At 41.5% G+C, this 26489-nt stretch overlaps 2 protein-coding genes and 1 long non-coding RNA gene across 3 annotated transcripts; 1 reads left to right on the forward strand and 2 right to left on the reverse strand.

Moving 5' to 3' along the window:
- Window positions 1–1418: 1418 nt before the first annotated feature.
- Window positions 1419–9339, forward strand: LOC147484395 (binding protein). Its single transcript, XM_086579745.1, is given in 19 exon segments — window positions 1419–1470; window positions 1901–1929; window positions 1932–2264; window positions 2351–2508; window positions 2588–3773; window positions 3903–4094; window positions 4675–4786; window positions 4789–5339; window positions 5494–5670; window positions 5819–5886; window positions 5966–6188; window positions 6271–6370; window positions 6626–6741; window positions 6823–6880; window positions 7057–7208; window positions 7316–7520; window positions 8134–8295; window positions 8362–8458; window positions 8776–9339. Coding segments are annotated over 19 exon segments (3987 nt in total). The 3' UTR covers window positions 8792–9339.
- Window positions 9340–9819: 480 nt separating this feature from the next.
- Window positions 9820–14369, reverse strand: CHX15 (cation/hydrogen exchanger 15). The gene is made up of 3 exons (XM_086581171.1): window positions 13990–14369; window positions 12328–13320; window positions 9820–11359 (listed from the first exon to the last, which is right to left on the reverse strand). The coding sequence occupies exons 1-3, from the start codon at window positions 14215–14217 to the stop codon at window positions 10139–10141; spliced, it is 2442 nt and encodes an 813-aa protein (XP_086437297.1). The 5' UTR covers window positions 14218–14369; the 3' UTR covers window positions 9820–10138.
- Window positions 14370–24793: 10424 nt separating this feature from the next.
- LOC147484397 (uncharacterized) lies at window positions 24794–26048 on the reverse strand. The gene is made up of 3 exons (XR_015204628.1): window positions 25928–26048; window positions 25806–25843; window positions 24794–24901 (listed from the first exon to the last, which is right to left on the reverse strand). It is a non-coding gene; the product is annotated as an uncharacterized LOC147484397 (long non-coding RNA).
- Between the last annotated feature and the right edge of the window lie 441 nt (window positions 26049–26489).

Below are 26489 nucleotides of genomic sequence, written 5' to 3' on the forward strand. Positions count from 1 at the left end.
TGATGAGAGATGCAAATGATCATTTCAAAAAACTAATTCATCCATCCATGGTAGGAGAAAACTATCGTCAGTTGCTAAAAAACTACTCCGTTTATGCAATGTGTGCTTGTATATATATTTTCTTTTGGGTTACTTTGGATTTGTTTAAACTATCTCACTAAATCACTAATCTAAAACACAAATCAACTAATGGAATATTGTACAATTAAATTTAACAATTACATATATACTAATTAGTTTTTAACAATTGATTTGAGATGCTAAAAGAAGCAAGAAAACGTAGGTGAATAATGGAAAAAATGGTTTAGCGGCAAAAAAAATGGAAAAGATGTGACTAATTCATTTTGGGGATCATAACTTGATTGCATATCTAAAGTTATTTTCGTCATTTCAAATTAAAATGAAAGAGAATTATAACCAAAGGTGAAATGGATATCCACGTATGTGTTGGTGTAATTTGTTGGTGGAGTCCTTGGTACGTATAGTGTTACTCCTCTAGTAGTCCCATGACTCCATCAATCCCATACCCAAAAGGGTGGCTCATTTTCCTCTCAATTTGTTTGTGGACAACCATTTAGAAGAGTACATGACTCGTATGGTTTTATGCCTGTTATCCATCTTTAAACATCCGTATGAAACATGAAATCTGCCTGAGTGACTGCCTATGGAATGGACTGTTTCTCTCTGTTCGCCCTTATATATTTTTACTTTCATTTTTTTAGTGCCTAGTTATACCTACTTTCATCTTTTGTACAAATTTTTGTGTTTGGGTGGAATCCGACTATTTCCGAACCATGGTAAATCTACACCTCCACACATGCTCTATGTATATGTCTTTAGGATTTTAGTCATTTTAGAACAAGTCTAATGGAGAGCTGTTAAATTGGGCTGTTAAAAGTGCTACATAGCGCCTAGTCAATTTTGGCTCCCCAAAATAAAAAAACCAATCTAATCGCGTTGTCTGTTTTGAAGTGCTAAACGATACGAGACGATATAGTTTTTACTGTCCGTTTATTATTTTTTGAATTTTTTTTTGGATGGATGGCACAGTTTCTGCCGTCCGTCGAAATTTAACACACGGATGACAAAAACTATATCGTCTGTCTCTCGAACTTATTATATAACAACGGTTACCAAAAGTCTTAATTTTGACTCTTTCCAAATTTAAGACCTTTTTAGTAACTCCATTAGATTGGCATTTTTATGGCCCATATAGCTCCCAATTGGACTTGCTCTTACACCCATAGCTCTTCCAAACCAATGAGTAAACAAATGACATTATCGCAAGTTTGAAAAAATAAAATTTGGTTGAGAACCCATGTCATTTTAACTCACGTGTTTAAAAAAATATATGGAAACAATAATAGCGACTGTGATAGCCCAGATAAACGAATGTCTTACAGCTTTTAGACATAGACATGTTGTCAACTTATCATATCATTCCCATTTACAACTTTCAATTATTTAGAGGTCAGCACGTGTGCAGTGTCCCAATCATACCTACCGGTGGCTGAATATATCCAAAATTGAAAGTAGGTCCCATTACCCACCTAGACGTTGACCCAAATTGACCGACTTTTCAAAAACATTCAAATCCTCAATTTTCCCGCCATATTTATTTCTCCAACCTTGAATCAATTTTCAGTCCACTCCTCATTTCTCTCTTTCTCTCTCTCTCTCGATGGCTCCCCCTTTCATTTTCCCGCCCAATCTCCAAACCCTAGAACAAGATCAAGAAGAAGAAAACAGTCATCATCTCCACGTCCAATCTCCCACCAACATCACATCTCTCCGATCTTCTCAACTCGACGATTTCGTCAAAAAAAAAAAAAAATTACTTCACTCCATTCAAATTTTATTTTTTTTTTTTTTTTATTCATTTATTTTGTTTGATTTTCAGGTGTTTCGTTTGAGTTATCAAACAAGGAATTTTCTACTGCATAGAAGACCAAGATATATTTGACCGTGTATATTCACTTACTAAAGATTTTACTAAACTACCAAAATCTTGTAAGTTTAATTTAGTCGAATGTTTACGGTCTAATTTCAGTGTTTTATTACCTAATGTTGATTCACTCGCTCGAGTTGCGTATGATAATGAGGATGAGGATGATGATGATGATGATTCTTCAATTATTGATCGAATTGCTTCATATCGTAATGCTTTCAAGATTTACACTTATTTTCTACTCACTATTGTTGTTGCCGAGGAATCTAATGGGCAAAGTGGGAATATTACAAAAGTTACTGGTACTACTACTAAGGTAATTGTTTTATTGGGATTTGTTTTCGTTTGTTTAAGATAGATTATGGTTTGGTTGAGATTGAGTTTTTTTTTGTGTGTTGTTAGGTGGGAAAGAGTAGAAAGAAGAATTCTATGAATTTATGGAATTGGGAGTTGCAAAGAGGGAGGATAGTTAATTTAGTGGCGAATTCACTTGATATTAATCTTTCATTGCTGTTTGGATCTTCTAAACCGGATGAGAATTATATGTCTTACATCTCAAAGTAAGTTTGTTTTTGCTTGTGCTATTTTGTTGTGTGTTTAGACTTTAGAGTGTAATGTATGGGATATGGTGTTTTGTAGGACTGCGTTTTCTATGTTTGAGAATCCAACAGTGTTGAAAGATTCCGATACGAAAGATGCTCTTTCTCGTATGATTGGTGCTTGTGCTACTAAGTACCATTGTTTGGAACAGTCTTGTGCTTCAGTTCTGCATTTGATTTACAAATTTGATTTTGTTGTTACCCATCTTGCTGAGGCTGTTGCCAAGGCGGAGGACAAGTATGCAGATGGTAGCTTGGCTATTGCCCTTATCAGACAAATTGGTCGGGCTAACCCGAAAGACTATGTTAAGGACACTGTTGGAGCAGAGAACGTGGGGCGTTTTCTTGTGGAGTTAGCTGACCGACTTCCGAAGGTAATGTCGACAAATGTAGGGGTCTTGATCGATCATTTTGGTGGAGAATCTTACAAGATAAGGAATGCTCTTGTTGGTGTGTTGGGGAAGTTGGTCTCTAAGGCTTTCAAGGACATTGAGGGCGATGTCAGTTCAAAATCTGTTCGGTTGCGGAACAAGCAAGCCATGTTGGAGATTTTGCTTGAGCGGTGCCGTGATGTTTCAGCATACACAAGGAGTCGAGTGCTTCAGGTGTGGGGTGAACTGTGTGAAGAACATGCCATTTCTATTGGCTTGTGGAATGAGGTTGCAAAGATAGCAGCTGGTAGGTTGGAGGATAAGAGTGCAATGGTGAGGAAATCTGCCTTGAATTTACTCATTGCAATGTTGCAGCATAATCCTTTTGGGCCACAGCTTCGCATTTCTTCTTTCAAGGCTACCTTGGAGAAATATCGGGAGAAGTTAAGTGAGCAGGAGCCGGCTGCATGTGTGGATGGCCACTTTGATGCAATGCTCCCTGACATTGTTACGTCTGAAGAAAACGGTAAAGGTGATCATAGAAGATCTGAAGGTGAGGTTGTGGAGGATCACGACATCAGTGATAGTTATTTGCCTCATGTGGAAGATGGAGCTACACAGAAAGATTCTTTAGTTGCAAACATTGGAAATTCTGAACAGAATAGGGCCTTGGTAGCATCACTTGAGGCAGGTCTGAGGTTCTCAGAGTGTTTATCAGACACGATGCCAACACTTGTTCAATTGATGGCTTCATCTTCTGCCACTGATGTTGAAAACACTATTCTCTTACTAATGAGGTGCAGACAGTTTGAAGTGGATGGCTCAGAAGCCTGTCTCCGTAAAATGTTGCCATTGGTATTGCTCCTGATTTTGGACCTTTCAACACTTTCTAAAAAACTGACATTTTCCAAAGATGAATGAATTTGTATATTTTAACTTTAATTGGCTGTCTGCAGTGACAGTATGAATGTTTGATTTGCACAGGTATTTTCACAGGACAAATCTGTTTCTGATGCTGTGGAGGATGCGTTCATCACAATATATATTAGGAAAAACGCTAATGATACAGCTAAAAAATTATTGGATCTAGCAATAGATTCAAATATTGGTGATCTTGCAGCTCTGGAGGTTATAGTTTCTGCTTTGGTATCCAAAGGCAACATTTCTACAAGCACGGTATGCTTATTTTTCTATTTATTTAATGAACATTTTTCTTCATACAAGTTACTTTTATTTATTTGCTTGGTAATTCATGTTGATTTAGGGAGTCAAATTTGCTAAGTTTGATAGTGTGGCCCTGTTATTAATTTGTGTAATGCCTATGCGCCGCTGGTTGAGTGTGTTCTAGTAAGCTGCCTTCTGCAGGTTGCCATCTGATCTTTAATGTTTCTTTATCTCTTTTCTATTTTCCTTTAATTCTTTTCTTGAGTTTTCTAGTGTATCGTCATTTTTATGTTTTTCTGTAGAGCCCTTGCCACAATCATTGTTTTGATTTAGTTATTATCCCCGCAATTTAGTGGTGTAAATGTGTAACACTTTTATGTTACCTGTGCATTTTACATTATACCTTTATAAGTAACCCATTTATGTTCGTAAAGATTGTATGCTTCTACTCACTGGTTGGTGCAATATCAAGATTTTTTAGAAATTATAAAAGTTGGAAGAAACATTCAAGCTAGTTCCGACTGTTTAATTTTGATGATGTGCTTTACGCCTTTACCTAGTCAAAATTTATAGTACGTCTCGCCATTTGCAGATATCAGCCTTGTGGGATTTCTTTACCTTTAAAGTCAATGGGGTGACGGCAGAGCAAAGCCGTGGGGCTTTGTCAGTCCTCTGCATGGCAGCAAAATCATCTACAGGGGTTTTCATTCTCACTTGCAGGACGTTATTGATATTGGTTTTGGTCATTGGGCAAAAGAGGAGCCACTCCTTGCTAGAACAGCTTGTATTGCCCTTCAAAACTTGTCTAAAGAAGAGAAGGATAATCTGATGGTTAGTTGCGGCAATCGGGTGTTTGGGATTTTACAAGATTTAATAACTGGTCTTTGGTTGCCGGGAAACATATGGTACGCTGCTGCTGAAAAAGCCATAAGTGTTGTATATGCGATACATCCAACTCCTGAATCCTTTGCTGCTGATGTTGTGAAAAGGTGTTTTGGATCTGTTTTTGAATGTATTGGAGGAGATGAGTTACCAAATGACATTGAGAGTGCTAGCACTAGCAGCAATTCCTCTCTGCAAATAGCGAAACTAAGTAGATATCTATTTGTTGTAAGCCATGTAGCACTTAACCAGTTGGTCTACATTGAATCATGTGTTAGAAAAATTAGAAAACAAAAAGAGAAGGAAGAGAAACCCGATGCTGATTCTGAGACTGTCCAAGATGATTGTGTGACAAAAGTTGACTCAACGATTAAGGTTAGACTGGGATGTTTCATGTGGTTTTGTTGATTGAACAAAGTGCTTTCACTTGAAATTTTTTGTGTGGTTCCATGTCTTTTGGTGAGGATATTGAGGCTTTAATGCTTTATGGTAGTCCAATCATTTCTTCTTCTTTGGAGGTTGCTTGCAGGAGGATGGAATAAATTCTGAGTTAGGTCTAGACGCATCTAAGGACGCAATACTTGATACTCTCTCTGAAAGATCAGAAAAAGAAATCGTTTCCGGTGCATCATCTGACAAGAACTTAATTGGGTTATGCACACCTTTTCTGTCAAAGCTTTGTAGCAATTTTGGTATTATGCAAAAGGTGATTCGTTTGTTCTCTTTTATTACCTTACACTGCTTTTGTGCCATATCAAATCCTTATCTTGTAGTAGGATAAACTTTGAGATTAGTTATTTCAACCAGAGATTTGTAACTGCAAACTGAACTGTTCTTATGTCTTTCTTTACCAGCATCCAGAACTACATGCTTCTGCTATGCTTGCATTATGTCGGTTTATGATTATTGATGCCGACTTTTGGTATGTCCATATCACATCTTTAGTAAGTAACTTCACAAACAGATGAGAGTACCTGAATACTAACTGAATGAGTTCTCAGTGAAGCAAACCTCCAGCTTCTTTTCACGATCGCTGAGAATGCAACATCAGAGACTGTCCGTTCCAACTGCACCATAGCTCTGGGTGACTTGGCTGTTCGGTTTCCTAATTTGTTAGAGCCCTGGACTGAAAACATGTACGCTCGATTGCGAGATCCTTCGATATCTGTCCGAAGAAATGCAGTTTTGGTGCTTTCTCATCTCATATTGAATGACATGATGAAGGTCTGACAGACAATTTGATCATTCTTTTTCTCTTCCTTTAAAGGATAATCTAGACTGAATTCTCAAAGTATTTCTTAATCAGGTGAAAGGCTATATAAATGAAATGGCTGTGCGGTTAGAAGATGAAGATGAGAGAATTTCGAGTCTTGCCAAACTCTTTTTCCACGAGTCGTCAAAGAGAGGTAATATATGACCATTTTTCATGTGGATTAGTTCTGATCATGGTACAAAACGCCGTGATATTGCAAAGTACTGAGTACTCTATTTTAGAACAGAAACAGAAAACACAAGCGTTGTAGTTTCATTGGACATTATTCAGGTCACAATTTGTATCAACTTTTCCAGGGATGAAATTTTAAAAAATTTGGCATTTTGTACTATGGTATTAATACATTGGTATGAGTGCATCCTAATGGGAGTCCGACAACTTTTTGCAGGTAGCAACCGGATTTATAATCTACTTCCAGATATTCTTAGTAGATTATCCAACCAAAACTTGAAGGAGGAGGTTTTCTGCAACATTATGCAGTTCTTGATAGGTTCAATCAAGAAGGTGGATATAGATCAATTAAGTTAAAGAAGCAAGAAAGTGATTTCTATAAAAAGCTGACCATGTGTTTTAATTTTGATCCAGGACAAACAAATGGAATCTTTGGTTGAAAAACTTTGCAATAGGTTTAGCGGAGTCTCAGGTATGTCTCTTTGGAGTTAATTATTGGTCCCTGATATCACCAATGTCCTCTTTCCTTTCGGGTTTTTGTGCGAGGCCAGACATATTTTGTTTTTAGAAAGTACAAGACCAAGCTTGTTAAGAAAGTTATTTCATTTGAGCATTACTCCTTAATTTTTGCCTTTGAACTCATTGCAGATATTAAACAGTGGCAAGATATATCCTATTGTCTGTCTTTACTGACATTCACTGAGAAGGGAATGAGAAAGCTTATGGATTCTTTCAAAATCTATGAGCATGTTCTGTGTGAGGTTTCTGTGATGGACAATTTCAAAAACATAATTAGCAAGGTACTAAAGTAGACTATTCATATTGTCAATGTTGCTTGTCACTGTGATTTACATCACATAGTTTATGTGAGGCTGCTTACTCAATTTTACTTTTTGATATAAATCAGGCTAAAAAGTTTGCAAAACCAGATTTGAAAGCTTGCATTGAGGAATTTGAGGAGAAGTTGAACAAGTTTCACATGGAGAAGAAAGAACAGGAGGCGACTGCTAGAAATGCTCAAGTGCACCAACAGAAAGTCAGTAGCTTGGAAGGGATTATGGAGAGCAAGGAAGACTGTGGAGAAGAAGATGCAGAAGCGCAGGCAGCTGAAGGTTGGTTTCTCAATTATGACATAAATAATAAATTACTTCTCGATATGACTTTTACTTATGATTTGATCCAAGCTGTGGGGTTTGCTTGAGTTGTGGCTAGTGTCATGACTTGTTTATGCCTCACAACCAACATTCTCTTCTTCCATTTCGCTTCTACTGTTGCTCTATGAGATGGTCTCCTATTCAGGAGAAACTGAGTAACGACGACTAATATTTTTGGTCTGGACGCTGTTCCCAGTACTGTCTTGATTTAGTATCTACTGATTTATTAGTTGATAGAAGGCCTTGTTCATATCTTCAATTCTTGTATTTGATGATATGGCAATTACCAAAACTGGGTGAGAAATTACACCAGGAAGGATGAGGGTGAATGTGTGGAAGGCTGGAAGGGCTTCCCTTATATCTGGATATTTTAAATGAATTACTACCACCTTAATGTCTGTGTAAGTTGATTGATCATAGTGTGATCATTCTTTTCGTTTTCTCAGAATTACGTTCTCCATTCATGTTTATGTTAATTTATTTTGTTCTGGTGTGGGTGGTAGGACGGGTTGCCTGTTGCTGTTACAAAAGCCGGCAATAGTGTTTAACCTTAGTATTTCATATGGAACAGTTGGTGAAGTAATTAACCCATCAATAGAGGTGGATACCTCCCAAGCTCGGAATTGTGAATCAGATGCAAGGTTCCTAGAGTCAGCAGAAAAATCTGGTGTTTCCAGTGTTTTGACAGAGTCGGATGATTTAGAGGTTCAATCACCGAAAACTTCTATGACAGGTGATTTTAAATCTTGTAGTTGGTAAAAAGCCACACTGTTCCCATTAATCATGATTTTGTTTGCAGGTGCATCTAAATCCAAATCCAAGATAATCTCTTCGACTGTCTCAACAGGTGGAAAGAAGAATGCTTCAACTAGAAGCAAAACCAAGGCAAATCAAAGGTAATTCTTTATTTTCAAGCCACCTTTGGATTTTCTTGATGGTTATACTTATACCTATTGCATGTTAAACTATTACATTATCACCTCACATACAATTTAGTGATGGTATGACGTTTGTTTTACAACTTTATCTGTTCTTATTTGAAGACCATTCTGTTTGATCGGTTGCAGTACTTATAAAACTATTAGCCACCCACAAAAGATGCCTCGACGCAGCTTTGCCTTTTCAACTGCAAATTTTACTGTGGGCTTTACTCACCTATTTTTGTGTTTACTACTTTTTCTGCTGATCTTACAAATTAAATGTCATAATGCAGAAAACAGTGGGGTTGAAGTCATGGAGTGATTCTCTGCCAATCTGTTTGGTGGTGCTAGAAGAAAGGGAAGACTTCTGTACTTTGGTTATGCAACAAGGTGTTGTGAAGTAAAGTGCTACCTACAATTATATTAAAATATATGATACAGCGTCATTATTTATATTTCTGAAAAAAAAAAAAAAAAATCACTCAAAATCAATTCGCTGAAGTGTGTTTTTCTTTTTCTTTTGCATGATTTTGAAGATTCCTTTACTTGGTTTGGTTATGTAACAGATGTTGATGAAGTAAAAGGGTTTGTGAGCGAGTGGGTGATGCGTGGCCCTCACCATGATTTGGGCCCGCGGTAGTGGGCAATATAGATAGTAGGCTCATAGGGAATTTTACTTCAACTTTGCAAGGCACAACACTCTGGACAAAAAAGGCTCCTTACTACCCTTTCATGTATTAAGAATCTCTACAGTTAAGCTAGACTGTTTTGAGCAGACAACCATCAATAAACTTCATACAGGAATCATTGATAAGTTTACTTAAAGAAAAATAATCACCAAAATGTAAGTTATTGCAGTATGTTGAAAAAAAATAGCTCTGTATATTTTACATCAAATATATTATAACTATTTAGTACTATGAATTTTTATTTTTTAAAAAAAATGGTATTTGATTTTTTTTTCTTGTCTATTACTCTATTAGTACTATGAACTTTCAATTTTTACGATTTGATATATTTATACATTTATCTTATCAAAATGTTCCTATCTATTTTTTATTTTTTTTATAATTTGTAACTAAATGTATTTTTTTTATCTACTTTTGCCACCACCTCCACCTGTGCCACTACTAACCAAAATTGTTTTTTTTATCTAAAAGGTGGGGTGGTAGGTGAAGAAGGTATATTATCACCATTGGATTTAGGAATTTATTTTATTGGAACGGGTTAAATGGCTATAGTAACTTACTTAAGTGATGGAGTAACAATTTGGAAATTAAAGATATAAGGACAATTTGGTTATCAGAAAATAGAAATTGAACATTGAGTACTAAATCGTAAGAAATTGGAAGTTTGTGGTATTGAGAAAAAAAAATAATTTGGATACAATTTAAGAAAAATAAAATAAAAGTTTGTGATACTAAATAATTAAAAACGCTATCTCCACTATCCTCTATCATGGATTTGCAATTAAAATAAACCTAAAGCAAAGTAGTTCAACAAGTTAGGCATTAAGTTAGTGGTCAAGGCAAACAGAGAGAGAGAGAAGGTCCACATCAATTTGGAAATTTGTATTGACTAATTTGTTCCATGGTTTAACTGTTTAAGGACTTCCAACTTCTACGGTTCTACCACAGCCATTATAACCACTGGTAGCTACCAGTTGCTATCAACTTCAGAGCTTTCAGGTGTTCCCACCCCATCTCCGTGCATTCCCTCCCCAGGATACTGTTGCACTACCAATACTGACACTGTTGCTAAAAAATCTGAAGATGCCAATAGGTCTCCTATTGCTCCCAACTCTGGACACTCACTCCAGTCAGTGAGGCCTTTAGTGAGCGGAGATACTGTGCCCTGCCCTCTGCCAACAATGTACAGATTGTGGATACTGTCCATGGTTCGAATTGCGGACACTGTTTCCTCTGCATGATTGACTACAATTTCTTTGTACACCACAGCCTCTTTACTCACATTCTTTAACCTAAACTCATTTATGAACTCATCATCTAGTTGCTTCTCTCTGTTATTATTGGTGTTCACAGTCAGATGGTTCGGTTCATTGGAATTTACAAGTGGTTCCACCACATCTTCTCCTGGTACAAATCGGATAACTGTTAAGTTTACACCTGAATGCCCTGCCATTCTCCACGCATATGATAGTGCTTCTCGGTCGTCTGGGCCTCCGAAATAGAGCATTGCAATATGATGGGTGATATGGCTCGATGCCACCCGGGAGGAGCCACCAAAGCCTCTGTCAATGAGAATGCCAACTGAGCAGGGTGCATTGGCCAAGACATTTTGGTTGACGGTGCGTAGGGATGGGTTAGTAACCTCCATGCCACCGTCGATAGTTTGCTGCTTGTGAAAGGGGACAACAATTAAGCTTATGGTCTTGTTGTCGGCAAGATTGCAGATATCCTCGTGCATGGTGGAGTAGGGGGAGACGGCAGTTAAGGGTTGAACGATGACATTTCCTGTATGTTGTGCATAGTTCTGGAAGGCGTTAATAATGTGCTCGGATTGGGCTTGAGTACGGTTGATAGCAGGATGACCAGATCTGTGGGCATTGTGGACTATGAGCATGGCGGAGGCACGACCGGTAAGTTCCACTAAGTGGAGTGTATATACGCAGATGGGGGACTTCTTGGTGGGATGTGAAGCCTCTAGGAGGTTGATTATGGTTGGTACATTGCGAGGAGTATGAACACACACCAATATCATTAGTTCTTTATCCTTCTTTGATCTTTGAATTGTTCTGTGCTTCTTTCCTGTGTAAGGCCTGGCAGGCCTGTAAATTGTTTTTAGGACGGGTACGGTGATGCCTGTCAGCACCACTGCAGTAATCACCATGATTGCAAACGCTTGTTCGTCAAGAACCTGCACTCGATCCATTGAAAAGGTAGGTATATATCTATGTGTTCTTACACAAACATACTTGTGCATGCGTACATCAGTGTTTTGCGGGTACACATCTATTAGCACATCCTTTTAGGCTATCACCTTGAGGTTCTAGCCTCAGGTATATTCTGAGGCTTACAAGTTACATCTTTTCTGGGTGAAATTGTAGCCTGAGCTAGCACCGAGGTGTAGTAAAAGTCCAATGTTTTAAAACGCTTGACCAGCTCATGACGGCGACTCCGTAAGCCTCAAGGTGTAAGGCGTAAACCTCAAGCATATTGAATTTTCTTAATTCTAAAAATTTCCTAATATGTAAGTATAAAGTTCTAAGTCGTACAAATTAAAAGTGAACAAACAAAAATCAATTAAGTGAAGTAAACTTTGTGATACATCATTATATACAACTATTTATTCATGAACTTGAGATTTATTTAGAGTTTCATATCATTAAGAGTTACCAATTATACTTTTTGCAAGACAAGGGGGAATACATAGATTGATTAAAGAAGGTTTACAAGTTAAAGTGCTTACAAAATGTTAAGGATGGGTTAGTTTGGACGTTTGGAATATCAATACTATTTATAGTATTTAAAGTTGATGTCTACTCACACTAAAAGTAAAATCCCCAAAAAAAAAAAATGATGGTCTAATTTTTTTTTACTAAGGCGTACGCTTCCATTGCATAAACGCCTTTAGGGCATTTTAGGCGCCTCGAGGCGTACACCTCAAAGACCTTTTAAAACAATGAGTAAAACTAAAAAATGGTTATAGGAGATTCAATTTTTTATTGTCTTCTTCCCTAAAATCCCGTCACACATCATAAGAAAGGTTACTTAAACAATCATCCACTAGTAAATTTTCTTTTCATGATCTTTTAGTATTCTCAAGTAGTTAGATAATTGGAATGCTTAAAGAATTTTCCCTGGGAGAGAGAGTAAGAGAGATACCTTCTGTTCCCTCCCCACATTAAGTATGATCACCTCGACTAGGCCTTTGGTGTTCATCAACATTCCCAGAGCGAGCCCTTCATGAAATGGCATCTCATAATAGAGGGCAACAAGGAGAGTGCCACCTATTTTGCCAACACAAGCTAGAAAGATAATTATCAATAGAATGACACAGGTTTTGGCATTCTTGATAGCTCGAAGATCAGTTCTGAGTCCATTTATGGCAAAGAACAGAGGGAGAAGCATCGTAGTTACAAAGTCCTCGAGCTTCTCTATAAGAGCAGTTCCAAGTGGTCCGTTGGGTATGATAAGGCCAAAGACAAAGGCACCAAAGACAGAATGTGTACCGATGGCATCAGTGAAGAAGGCACATATCATGACGCCAGTGAGGATGAGACAAATGTGGAAGTCATTAAAATTCTCTCCCTCTGGTGTGTTGCTTATCATCCATTGAATACCAGGACGGAGCACAAAGATGCAAAAACAGACAAAAGCACCGGCAGAGAGGACCATATAAATAGCAGACGAGGGGCTGGCTTTGGTTTCAGACAACGCTATCGCTAGAGCCAGGAGTACCCACGCACATAAGTCATTTATGATTGCAGCAGACATGGATATTCTCCCAACGTTGGTGTTTAATAGCTTGAGGTCAGCAAGGATGCGTGCAAGCACAGGGAAGGCTGTAACAGAAACAGCGATACCCAAGAAGAGGAGAAAGGAGTATTCGGTTATGGCTGCTGCATTTTTGAGAATGAAGCCAGTGAGGATACCTGTAAGGAACGGCAGAGCCATGCCCGCCAAAGCAACGACCATGGCTTCTCGACCCGTACGTTTAATCACATTAAGATCCATTTCTACTCCAACTAAGAACAAGAAGTAAAGGAGGCCAATATGTGCCACTGTCTCTAGCACCATGACACTCCTCATGGGAAATACTGCATTTGCAAACATCGTACTATAACCGATTCCAGATGGACCTAACAGCACTCCCCCCTGTCATGCATACACATCATTCTTTTAGAAACACAAACATGGATAGTGAAATCGCAACAACTAACAAAAGTACCTTGTTCCAAGAAAAATATCTAAGTTATAATCATGGATGTCTTTTGATCAAATTTCTCACTTCCTCCTACTTGATAAACATGTACCTTTTGTTCTGCTAAAAGTAATCAACATGCTCACTAGAACTAGAGTGACTGAAGATATGTCAACTTGTCCATGGAAGAAAAAATTAAAGTTGATTACCCCTCTTCGAACACTTGAATTTATTGTTTTTTCTGTTATATTATTATTGGTTTCAACTTTCAAGTTACCTACCTCTTCGATCTGTTCAGTGTTCTATTACACATCTCTGATCAAAATGGCTTAAGTGTCGCCATTGGAACAGATTAGAGTTTCAAATTTAATCATTAATCCAACAAGAAAAGTAAATTAAATCCATTTTAGTGGAAGTGCATAGCTTAACAAGAATAATAGGTTTAGATTCTTCTAACATAAGTTGTCGTCAAATCATTTGATAGTTGTGACACTCATTTTGAAAATAAATGAGACCAATTCACCCAAACCTATCCCGTGTTTCCATTTGTCTTTATAGACAGAGAAATTATCCAAATCATTTTGCCTCATTTTAGAACATAATACATGTAAACTGTTACTTACCAGGATCTCAGAGACGACTCTGGGTTGTTGCAACGGTTTGAGGATGAAAACTAGACTTCTGGTGGTAACAACGATAAGCATTGTTTGTACAATGAAGAGGGGTAGAGAGTAATCCAAGGGATTATCACCGTCCCACAATCCACTTGCAGTGATCATTCTAGGTGCATAACATACCACTGCACCATCCGATGCATTTGGGTGAAGACCAACTGCCTGCACCGAAGTCATATTTACACCTCTTTATTTGTTGCTATCTTTTCTTCTTTAACACTGTACGTAACCAATCTTACATTTAACTCTGTACGCAATCACTCTTACATGCATAAAGCCATCACCATGAACACCTTGAAATCTTTCACGTTCCCTAACAAACATAGTAGGAGAGAAAATTCAAATGGAGAAGTAGAAAGAACTACATAAGAAGAAAATAAAAAAAACAAAAACAAAAACAAAAAGAAGAAGATGGTACTTGCATTGCAAAAGGTAAAATGAGAGAGGAAGAATGGTTCAACGCACACTGTGGTTTTAGGTGGCCTAAAGATAAGGCAATGGAGCATAATAAGAGTCTCTTTTCTTCCGTTTCAGGTGGAGAGAAATAGATGAGATAATTCCTCATGGCAGTTAGACGTCTCATTTCCTTCGACCATTTCCTATAATTTGGCATTTTGACCCCTAAAATTGTACATTATCCAATTTCACTAGGAACTTCTATTATTTGTTTTCTCTAAAGGGTGAGCTTGTGCTTGTGCGATTTGGTGGTGTTGATATTTATAATTTGAAATTACAATTTACGTTCTTTTCATTTCAGAACATAGAAATTCCACACTGGACAGCAGTGCAAATACAGAAGAGCAGCATCTGATCCCAAGAAGAAAGAATGCACACCTTTAATAGTATATCATATATTGGTCTCAGTATCTGAGTCGTGTTGCATATTTTGTTACGAACATTCAAAAAGAATGCATCCTGAGACAACGCATCTCCTTAAGTTTAATGTCAAATCATTTACAGCCACATAAGTGGTGGGAATAAGGTTTTGTGCAGTTTCTTCATTAATTCTAGTGCTAAAGAAAAAGAAGTATAATTTGTAAAGAGCATAATTATCTGGAGACAATACAAATTATTGATAAGTCACAATCACAAACAAATGTAAAACAAATGTCTTCCATGAGATAAGTTGAGCCTTCAGATTGTTATATTGTGACAAAACATTCTCACCAAACTAAAGGAAAACTAATTGTATCTACCAAATTCATGACCATGGGGATGACATGTCCCAAAGACCGAGGTAACTTAAGAAACCAGAGAGTGAGAGTACAGGATATAGGCCGCGGTACTTGAGGCAGTAGTGGACGGTTAGCGGTTATGAACTGGAGAGGTGGAGATCGTGGAATCAGGAAGCGGTTAGCGGTTAAGGAGTATAAGAGACAGAGGATGAGAAGAGAAGAAGAAAAAAAAAAAAAAGAAACTGAGAGAGAGAGAAGAAAGAGGCTGTAAGATCAGAGGTTACATAGGGATTTCAAAGGTTGTAAAATCTGATTATATATTTTTAGCGGCCGTCGTGGGAAACACGAAAGTGACCTACGGTTTAGAGACAAGAAGAAAAGGGTTATAGGATGGCAACGATGACTAAGAAAGGGAGAGGGAGACCAAAAAAAGTGAGAGAGGGAATCGATGAGAGGAGAGGCTCGAGTGTGGAGTTGGAAGAAACACCGAGGAGGAAGTTCAAGACGCGGCACAGAGGCAACCGAGACTCTTGCAGGGAAGAAGTAGCGAGATTGAGGGAGGAGAATGAAGATCTTAGAAGAGAAAGGGAAACTACACAAAGAGGGGGGAGGGACTAGAGAGCCGAGAGAATAGCGAGATGGGGAACAGAGTGAGGAAGCCTCAAAGGCCAAGAGGTGATGATCACGGAGGGGGAGGGTCACGTTGGAGGTGATCCAGGCGATGATTGAAAAGGATAGAGAAATAAGCCGGACGGCGAAAAAGAAAGCCAAGGGGTGGTGAAGAAGGTAGTAGTCGGACTTAAAAACCGCTACCGGATTTCATTTGGAATTCGAGAGGTACCGCAGAAGAGGTTTCGCGAACCGGAGGTTCGAGCGATATGGCGGGAAAGGTGATCCCGCGGACCACTTTACACCATTTTAGGCGCCAGATGTGGCAAGAGAGTAAGTATGACGGAACTGCATGATGTTTCCCGCAAACGAAAGGGGAGCTTCGATTGGTATTACCGATTGACGCCCTAAATATAAAAAAGTTCGAGGATTTGGAGCGGGCATTTGTGGACCATTTCATTCATCGAAAGCGGAGAGTAGTGGACATCGCGGACCTCTTCAATGTCAAACAGAAACCGGCGAGAGGCCGAGGGAATTTTTGTAGGTTCAAGGAGGAGGCGTGAGGGTCGAGAATTTGGATGAGCACACCGCAGTAATAGCATTCCAAAGATGGGTTGAAGCAGGTACTAGAGTCCATGAATCATTGTCCAAAATCGAAGTCACGACGTTACATGCGTTGTATCCAAAGGTCGAGAAATACATACGATATGAGGATATCTGCGCAGAACCGCTAAGGAGCCTAGGAAGACGGAGAAATCGATGCATAGTGTAGACGTAACGACCCGAAAGACAGAGAGGAAAGGCTACGGCCCGTGAAGGGGATCTTACAGGAAGAGACACACACAAAGAGAGAGGTCGAGACATGGCGAGGAGAGACACTTTCGAGAGAAAACCATACCGCCGATATAGCGACAACTCCTTTGAACAAAACTTTAGAGGAGATATTGCCGTTAATCAAAGGGATGCATATTTTGAAGGTCCAGAAGCACGCCTAGAGAATTGGAAAGAAGCTTTTTTTGCGTATTACCACGGATCGAAACCACGGAACCAATGAGTGTTTAAAGCTTTGCGATGGGTGGTAGAGAATGATAGAAAAGGGGTTCCGAGAGAGTTCATCGTGGAGGCATAACGTCCGGTCAAAGAAGCGCCAGCCGTAAGCGAGGATCCTAGGAACCATTAATGTCATCTTGATTGGGAAACAGAGGGGAAGGAATGCTCACGGGACAAAGTCGGGAGGGCGTCAAACTTACAGCCAGATAAATGAGGTCTCGAAGCATTCGACCCGGTGCGCCAGGGGCCACGAGGAGGGGATGGTAGGATAGAATTCTCACCAAAGGATCTGGAAGCGGTAATCTCTCCCCACGAGGATGCGCTGGTGATAACAATTGCAGTGGGTAATTACATGGTGAAGAGGGTGTTAATAGATTGCGGAAGCTCAGTTGATTTGTTGTTTAGCGGTGCTATGGAGGAAATGAATATTGAGAAGAAACAATTGAAGCCTCCCCGGACCAATCTGTTTGGATTCAACGGTAGCATGACCGAACCCATAGGGGAACTGGAGCTACCAGTAACTGCAGGTCCGGTAACGGTGTTCACCCGTTTCATGGTCGTGGACTCCACATCGCAATTCAATGCCATCTTGGGAAGAAGATGGATTCACGAGATGAAGGCAATTCCATCCACCTACTATCAAGTGATCTGTTTCCCGACTAAGGGAGGAATGTACGAGATAAGAGGAGACCAAGCCGCGGCTCAAAGAATACACCAGGTGGTGGTTCGAGAGTTGATCCGCGCACCAGACAAGGGGGCGCGGAAAGAGGGCGGACACGAGGCGTAGCAATCACAGATCGCGGTAACGGTCCCAGAGTTGCCAGTGGGGGCAAAGACAATGGATGAGGTGGAGACGGTGGAGCGTAAAGTACTAGAGAGAGGGGCGGTGTCTATTGGGGCGATTTATCGGAGAGTTGGAAAGCAAAGTTGACCGCCTTGTTGATTGAGAACAACGATGTGTTCGCATGGTCCGTGGAGGATCTGGTGGGACTGGATCCAGAATTTGCTTGTCACAGGTTGTATATGAGAGAAGGGCCAAGCCCATCCGCCCAAAAAATGAGAGGCTTAAAGCCGCGGTATCTGCTTGAGGGATACAGGAGATACATAGGTTGAAAGCGGCGGGGATTATTCGTGAATGCAAATTCACGGAATGGCTCTCCAACATTGTCGCGGTTCCAAAAAAGAATGGGAAAGTAAGAATGTGTGTCGACTTCACGGATGTCAATTTACAATGTCCAAAAAGATTGTTACCCAATGCCGCGGATAAAGTTGGTGGATCGGTTCGGAGTTTAAGTTCTTCTCTTTCATGGACGATCTATGGGATACAATCGGTGTTCATGTATGAGTCGGACCAAGACAAAACCGCGTTTATAGTAGAGGGGGGAGTTTACTGTTATACCCGAATGCCTTTCGGCTTGAAGAACGCCGGGGCTACCTTTCAGAGGATAGGTGAGAAGATGTTTGAGAGCAAAATCAGAAGGGGAATAGAAATCTACATAGATGACATGGTAGAAAAGAGTATGACCGAGGAGGAACATCTGGAGGGATTGAAGGAGACGTTTGCAATATTACGGACATACAAGCTGATGTTGAACCCTGACAAATGCACCTTTGGGGTGACGTCGGGAAAGTTCTTGGGTTACATCGTCACATACCGCGGAATAGAAGCAAATCCGGACTAGATCAGGGCTTTGGTAGAGATGCAATCACCCCAGGATGTGAAAGAGGTCCAGAGGTTGGCAGGAAGAATCGCGGCTCTCAACAGATTCATTTCAAAATCCTCGGACAAGTGTAGACCCTGTACCTACTCTTGCGGAAAAACAACGGACTCCAATGGACCGAGGCGTGTGAAAAAGCTTTCCGAAGTTAAAGGTTTATTTGGGAAGAGTTCTATCTTGTCGCGACGGGGCAAGGAGAAAAACGTATCGTACTTGGGGTGTCGAGATGCACTAATCAACTCCGTGTTGATAAGGGTGGTGGACAAGCCGAGAGGCGGTGTATTTTGTGAGCAAAACCATGTTAGAGATGAGAAACCGGATATAGCGAGGAACGAAATTCGGCTTTCTGGCGTTGGTTTTCTCGGCTTTGAAACTAAAACCGTGCCGATGCTCACTTTCGGTAGTGGTGGTGACAAATTTACCACTCAAACAGCCCCAAAGCGGAAAAGTCGGGGAAGAATGTTGAAGTGGGGCGGTAGTCTTTGAGTTCATCGACATAAAGTACCCACGAGAAGCCTGAGCTATGGCAGAATTCTGGCAGAATTCCCAGCCGAGGAATACATGGGGAGAAGAAATGGTTATGGAAGCGAGAGGGCGATCCTAGTCATGACCCCATTCGACCCGCGGGATATGAAAGCGGGTGGAGGGTCTTTGTAGATGGATCCCAACCGACACGGAAGCGGGATCGGGGGTGGTGTTGGTTACACCGGAGAACAACCGATTAGAATTATCGATGAAGTTGGGGTTCGCGGCGAACAATGAATCGAGTATGAGGCGGTGATAGCGGGGTTGGAAATGGCGATCGATCGGGGTGAATGAATTGCGGTGTATTCAGATTCCAATTTGGTAATATGTCAAATGAAGCGGAGAGTTTGCGGCCGGTGCCCCGGGATGGCAAAATATTTAGAGGTATTACGGAGAAAGGCTAACAAGTTTACTCAGATCAAGTTAAGCCCACTGGGCGCGGTGAGAACCGACCGCCCGATCGTTAGCATATGTTCGCGGCGGTGCTACCGAAGAACCGAGGCCGGCCCGTCGAAATTAAGTCTTTCACGTCGAGGGTGAAACTATTTTGGGAGTCACCGAGAAAAGAGGCGGTGGGAGGAACCCATAAAAGAGTTTCCTTTGCGGGTCGAGATCGAGGACAAGCGGGAGAGAAAAGAATGGAACAGTGTCTCAAAGATACACTCGATAGATGGTGACTTATCTGACGCAATGTCGTGGACCGTTATTGAAATGTATTGGGCTTAAAAGCAAGTGAAGAGGTCTTGAGTGAGATTCATGAGGGGATTGTTGCGGTGGGGCGACGGCACATCGATTATTATCTCAAGGGTATTTTTGACCGCGCACATGGCGGGGCCTTGGCGGAGTATGCAAAAGAGGTGAGAAATGCCAAAGATTCTCGGCCGATACATGCTCCCGCCGAAGTCTTTGCATAAGGTATTCAGCCTTGGCCTTTCGCCATGTAAAATTTCGATATCGTTGGACCGGTCCCGCGGCGATGGCAAAGCGAAGGTTCGTGTTGGCGCGACGGATTATTTCACCAAATGGGTTGGGGTGGCGCCGCGGCGAGGTTAAGGAGGAGCAAGTCAAGAAATTCTGTGGGAAAATATAATTTGCCGATTTGGGCCCGCATACCATAATCCAGACAACGGTACTCAATTCATTGGGGGCAAAGTGCAGCGAATTCCTCCAAGCATTCAAGGTGAAGCAGGATTCTCAACTCCTTACAATCGGAGGGAATGGTCGGCGAGAATCCTCAACAAGACTATAATGGATAATTTGAAGAAGAAGTTAGAAGATCGAAGGGGCGTGGGCGGGGCGAGTTGAATCGGGTGCTATGGGCGTGCGAACAACACCACGAACTTCCACTCAAGAGTCGCCATTTGCCATGGCCTATGGAGTGGAGGCGGTGATTCCGTAGAGATGGTGGAGGCGACAACGAGAAACCGAGGCCGTAGAGGGAGGAGTCAATGAAGTTATTTTAGGCTGCCCGGACTGAACCTTCAGGAGGAGAAAAAGGAGGATATGGCGCATCAAGTTGGAAGAGTACCACGGAGATTGCGGAGGCAATATGACAAGAGGGTGAAACCACGGCAGTTCGGTGGGGGGACGCGTTACGAGAAGAAAAGTAACTTGACCACGAGAGAAAAGAAGAAGGACGGAAAGTTGGGGCCCAACTGGGAGGGCCATACACCGTAAGTGGTGAGAAGGAGGCGGGCCGGGACCTATCGATTCTGAGACTCACGAAGGGGGAGGACATCGTGAGACCTTGGAACATAAGAATGTTGAAGAAATTTTATGAGTGATGCTTTATGCAGTTTTATTTTAATTAAAGACAACCTCACGGAATGCGGAGATTCTCATCTAAGTGTATGATGATGTTATGTGTCGCCCATCTTTGTCATCGAATCGAGTGCAATCGAGACCAAAGAATTTGGCGGTGTAATGGCCGTGAACACTCAAACCAATGGGGGCAAACGAAGGCTGCCCCAAGCGGCCTCTGCGGCTGTAGAGGCGGCCGAGGGGCCGAGCCGCCCGTGGACGATGAGGTCAAAACCAACGGGGGCAAAGCGAAAGTGCCCCCAAAGAACCTCACACGGTGAGAGAGATAACGGAGGGACGAGCCGCCGTGGACGATGTCCGAAAACCAAGCTGGGGGGGCAAAACCGAGCCGCCCAAAGAGCCTCACTGGTGAGAGATAACGAGGGGACGAGCCGCTTGCGGGGACGAATAGGTCGAAACCAAGCTGAGGGGGCAAACTAAAAGGCGCCCCAAATAGCCCTACGGTGCCGAGAGGCGGTGAGATGGGAAGCCATCTGCGGATGCGGTGGTCCAGAAACAAATTTTGGGCGGACTGTGCGGCCCCAAAAATAAATTGTCACAGACAGCTAAGCATAATATAGTTGAGCAACTTGGAAAAACATTTTCCCACAAAAAATATCTGTAATACATCGAGATTGGCAAAGGTTTGAGCCCGCTGGGAACACCCAGAAATACGGGGCACGCATAATATCCAGAACACCAAGTAAAGAACAAGTATATTACAAAAGATATTGAGATATAAAACAAAGGGTTGAACTCCGATCACTGCTCCTCGGCGGGTGCGGGAGTAGAGGTGTCCTCGGGCATCTCTTTACAGGGTGAGCGCCCGGATATGTTCACTACCTCATCGGTGGCCACCGGGGCGATCTTAGGGCTCCTTTCGGATACCGGAGGAGGTAGCGGTGGATCGGGCGGCTTGGTCAAAGGCGAGGAGGCGGCGAGGGAAGAAGTCTCCCGGCGGTAAGCTTCGGCCATCGGCGCTTTCAGTTTTCTAGCGATTTTCTTTTACGCTAGAATCGCGGAAGCGGTCGAATTTACCGAGGGGACCCGGTCAAAAGGTGGTTTCGCTTGGCGGCCTCCATTCTTTGCCTTCTCACTAGTCGGTTTGCTGAAGGTCCGCTATTTCGACGGAGAGCCCCACGTGACCTTATTGTCGTTGTGTGTGCCTTTCGAGAGTCATCGCGTTCTTTCTCGGCTTGGCATATTTTGCCTTCGGTAGATCCGCCGCCCATGGATCTCCTGCTTCACCGTCTCCAGGGTGTCCAAGGTGTTAGTCAATCCCCGGATGACGTAGCCTATGTCCAGGCTCAGCTGAACACAGAGAGGAGTTAGAGGTGACACAAAGTAATGATGCAAGGTAAGAGAATCAAGATGAGACTCACCTTCTCCCACCCAGTGTAGATGGCAGCGCGGTGGGCAGCAAACGTTCCCGAGTCACCGTAGGCTTGATCTCGTGGAAGATGGGATGAGAAGAAACGAGAGGCGACCACGCGGCATTGTCTAAAAGCGGAGTCTCTAGTGGTGGTGAGGCGATCCCGGCCTTGAACTTCGGGATGCAGATTTCAGCCCAGCAGACGCGGGATCCTTACCATGGCGATGATGGGACCGGCGGCCGTGGGGCGCGGGCTCAAGGCGGCGGGGGGGCGAGGTGGGAGGTGTTTTGGTTCTACACCTCTTGGCGGGTGGCCTGCGGCGCGGTCGGTCTGCTCATCTTGTGGTCATTTGTCCCACAATTTGAGTTTGTTGACATCCATGTTGTTGCGGGTGGGCGGAGGGAGTCGGAGGCGCAAAAAAAAATCCTCCCCAATCGGCAAAAGGAAGAATATGAGCGGGGACACTTTGGGGTGGATTGTGCGGAGCGGCGGTAGAGGGTTTTTGGTCCGTCGGCTGGCCCGGCTCTAAGGGCCTCGGCTTGTGAATGAGAGATCTTTTGGTGTAGCCTCTTCTTAGTCTTGGGGGAGAAGGTTTGGGCAATCTCTCTTTAGGTGGAAGCGGACGATAGAAAGGGCCTTGATCACGGGCGAAGTCTTTGAGGGTTGGGTCGAGAAGGGCCGGAGTGGCTTTTTCGGGATCAATGCCTAGAAGGCATGGCGGTGGTCGTTTCCCGGATCGCGGAGTTCGAAAAGATTGCGGAGTAGACACCATTGTAAAGTTGTGAATGAGAATCGGGCCTCCAAACTGTGACAAAGAAAGTTAGCGGCAAGGTCAAAGGCGGAAGAAGAATGGATTTTGCTCGGATACACTTACGCTCCCGAGAAAGTGTAAGTGCCTTAGAAACCCTCGGAAGGGATGTCCCCGCCGAGAAAGTTCAGGACACATACAAAGGGTAATGGTGCCACACTTTATCGAGGTGGTGATGTGAAGAATGAAAGATTTCTTTAGGTGGACGACTACAAAAGGATTGATAGCCTACTGCCAAACTTGGTACTCTTTTTGATGAAGTAATGGGCAATGACATGTGAGGAGTTTGATCCGGGGAGAGTTGGTTTTGTTGTAAAAGTTGGCGTACATGACCGCCAAAATTGCCAATGCCTTGACATGGCGGAATGTTGAAGTGATTGCATACTTCTATGTCAAGCAAAGGCAAAGGGAACCTTAAGCCGGCGGCTACTATTTGCCCATCCGGAACGACCGAGGCCCCGGCGCGCGGTTCTACAAGATGGGGAAAATGAGTTATGCCACATGCTCTAACAAACACATCATGGGATGCCATAAAAGCGGCTTTGGCTGCGTCTAGGTTAGTCTGCGGTAGGATGATGAGGGGTGGGGAAGCTTAAACGATCTCCCAGAGGTAGAAGGGATAAGCGGTAGGGCTTGTCGGCGGAGGAGGTGGGAGAATCGATCCGTCGGCGATGGTGTTACTAGATATAGAGGGGTGGGGTCTCCGTCGTCGGATCGGACGGCGGAGGAGTTCGAGGACTCGAAGCGGACTCGAAAGTGGAACGAAAAGCTTTGATTTCCAAAATTCGATCAAGATAAAGATATCCACGGCTGGAGGGCGGGGAAAAAGATGAACGATGATCGAAACTAAATAAAAACCAAGAATGGAAAAAGGGAAGAGGAAGGAGAGCAAACCCGACCTTCAATTGCAAGCAAAGGAAAGAAAGCACAAAATGACGGAGACGGATGAGGTCGGAGAACATTTTGGAGGAAGATGCTAACAACAAGAAGCCGGAACAATTAGAAAAGGGAAGAGGAAGAAGAAGAAACGAGGTTAGAGAATGAAAGATGGAAGAATAATGGGAAAGATGAAGGGTTTGAGGGTTTGGCGGGGATTGAAGCATCGGGGGGTAACAAAGTAATTTTCCGGAGGGTACTATCAAAGGCCAAGAGAAATGGTCCGGAGGATGGGCCACGTGGATATCGAAGAAACGAGGGTCGAGGTTACGCGAGGTAATCATGGCGCGTCGCGAGGCATTGTCCGTTGAGAGATATGCGTGCCCGTTGAGAAGAAAGCAACGATATCATTAAGCAAAAGAAGGAGGGCCGCGGATCGATAAATTTGAGGATATCTCCGGACCCCAAACGAAGTTCTTCACGAGGTTCGGGGGCGAGAGGGCATTTGTATCTACCAAATTCATGACCATGGGGATGACATGTCCCAAAGACCGAGGTAACTTAAGAAACCGAAGAGAGTGAAGTCGGGATATAGGCAGCGGTACTTGAGGCGATGAGTGGGCGGTTAGCGGTTATGAACTGGAGAGGTGGAGATCGTGGATCGGGGAAGCGGTTAGCGGTTAAAAGTATAAGAGGCGAGGAGGAGATGAGAAGAAGAAAAAAAAAAAAAAAAGAAACCGAGAGAGAGAAGAAAAGAGGTAAGATCGAGGGAGGTTACATAGGGATTTCAAAGGTTGTAAAATCTGATTATACACTAATCGACTTCCCACAATGTATTAAGTTCCCAGCTCCCAAGAAAAGGCCAAAAACAGCGGCAGTTGCAACTGTGGTCAGCCCGATGCCTCTAATCTTCAGCAATCCTGGAAACTGCAGAATTTCAAACCAACAATTAACAGAAATACCTTTCTGCTGATTATAGAAACTGAATTGACCGCAAATAAAACGAATTATAAATGATGCAGATTCTAATAGGTTATTTTGTAGTATGTATTAAACTTAATATCAATATGCTACCAATTAGAAATGGGTGCAAAACAGTTATTTCCTTGTTCTTATTATTATTATTTTTTTATGAAGGAGCTTAACGGATGCAGCTATTTATGTTAAATACAGAAAGAGGTAAAACTAATATTTTCTACATGCCTATCTAAGAAGAGCAGTAATATCAAGCATAGTATAAAATATCAGGATATAACAAAATATCGATCTTTGATTTATGGATATGTATAGTAATATATCTTTTTTTTTTTGGGATATTTGACATTGTTTCATATGCAAATATCGTTGATATATCTAAAATATTGTAGATATTTCTTGATATATCATGATATATAATTTATATTTATTTGAAATATAATGATAAATATTAAATAAAATTATTATCTACACAAAATATCACCAAATATCTTCAAATATCACAATATATAATAAAATATTGATAATATCATAAATATCGTTGAAATATCATCGATATTTGCAGTTGTATATATTTTAAACATATCACAATATTTATGTATCTTTTGCTAAAATCTCAATATTTATCACGATATATCACGATATTTTGTATTATCCAATATATTCAACTAATTACACACTCCAACCAGTTACAAGCTCTTATTAAGCTTCAATTAGCCAAACAAACCAAACTATTACATCTCAACACATAAACCATGCATAAAACATCGTCATCATGTGATAATATATATATTGATTGAAGTATGTATTCAGTTACGGTGCAATATAAATTTTACAAAAAAATAAAATAAAATACCTTAATTTTAATAGCTTCATAAGTCCCAAAAACAGCACCTGCAAACAACACCAACAAAACAATGTTTCACACAAAAACAGAGATCTATATTAGTATTTGACCCCAGAAAAATAAAATTATACCTACAGCAGCACCACATGCAACATGTGTACCTACATGTTTCAAGTAATCATCCTCCATTACTCTTTCTTCTTCTTCTCCTTATTCTATTTAATTTACACGGGCCCCGTTTCTTTATAAATTTTAGGGAACTTGTTGCCCAACCCAAGGCCCAAAAATCTATCCATATTGTCAGTGGGTCCCACCTCAAAATCCTCTCTTTTTTGCCCGAATCTAAAAACTTGGATCACATGAAACCCTAAAAAAATTCCCAATTATGCAAAAAGAAGAATCTTTACAGCAAAACCACAAGCTATGTGGATTCTTACGCATCATTCTCTCATCAAATTCTCTTCATAATAACAACAATGTTTCACAATCTCTACCCTTTTCTACTTTATGTTACTTAAACAACACTGATGATGAATTAGCTTTTCGAACACAAGAAAATGTAGTCCTCTTTATGATTCATAATAACAGAAATGATCATTTGGAATTGGAAGAATTTGAGGAAGGTACTACTAGTGGTACAAATTTAGGGAAGAGGAAGGTTTTGGAAAGTGGGGTTTCGAAGAAGAAGAAGAA

The sequence above is a fragment of the Coptis chinensis genome, chromosome 8 (assembly GCF_015680905.1).
Source record: "Coptis chinensis isolate HL-2020 chromosome 8, ASM1568090v1, whole genome shotgun sequence".
NCBI classification, from domain to species: domain Eukaryota; kingdom Viridiplantae; phylum Streptophyta; class Magnoliopsida; order Ranunculales; family Ranunculaceae; genus Coptis; species Coptis chinensis.

What these genes read in the sequence shown, in the direction of transcription:
- CHX15 (XM_086581171.1), bottom strand. Translation starts at nt 14,217, where the DNA reads ATGACTTCGGTGCAGGCAGTTGGTCTTCACCCAAATGCATCGGATGGT. An exon ending in GAGTCGTCTCTGAGATCCTG is followed by an intron (nt 13,321 to 13,989) that starts GTAAGTAACAGT and finishes TATGCATGACAG; the next exon opens with GGGGGAGTGCTGTTAGGTCC. An exon ending in ATGTGGGGAGGGAACAGAAG is followed by an intron (nt 11,360 to 12,327) that starts GTATCTCTCTTA and finishes GATCGAGTGCAG; the next exon opens with GTTCTTGACGAACAAGCGTT.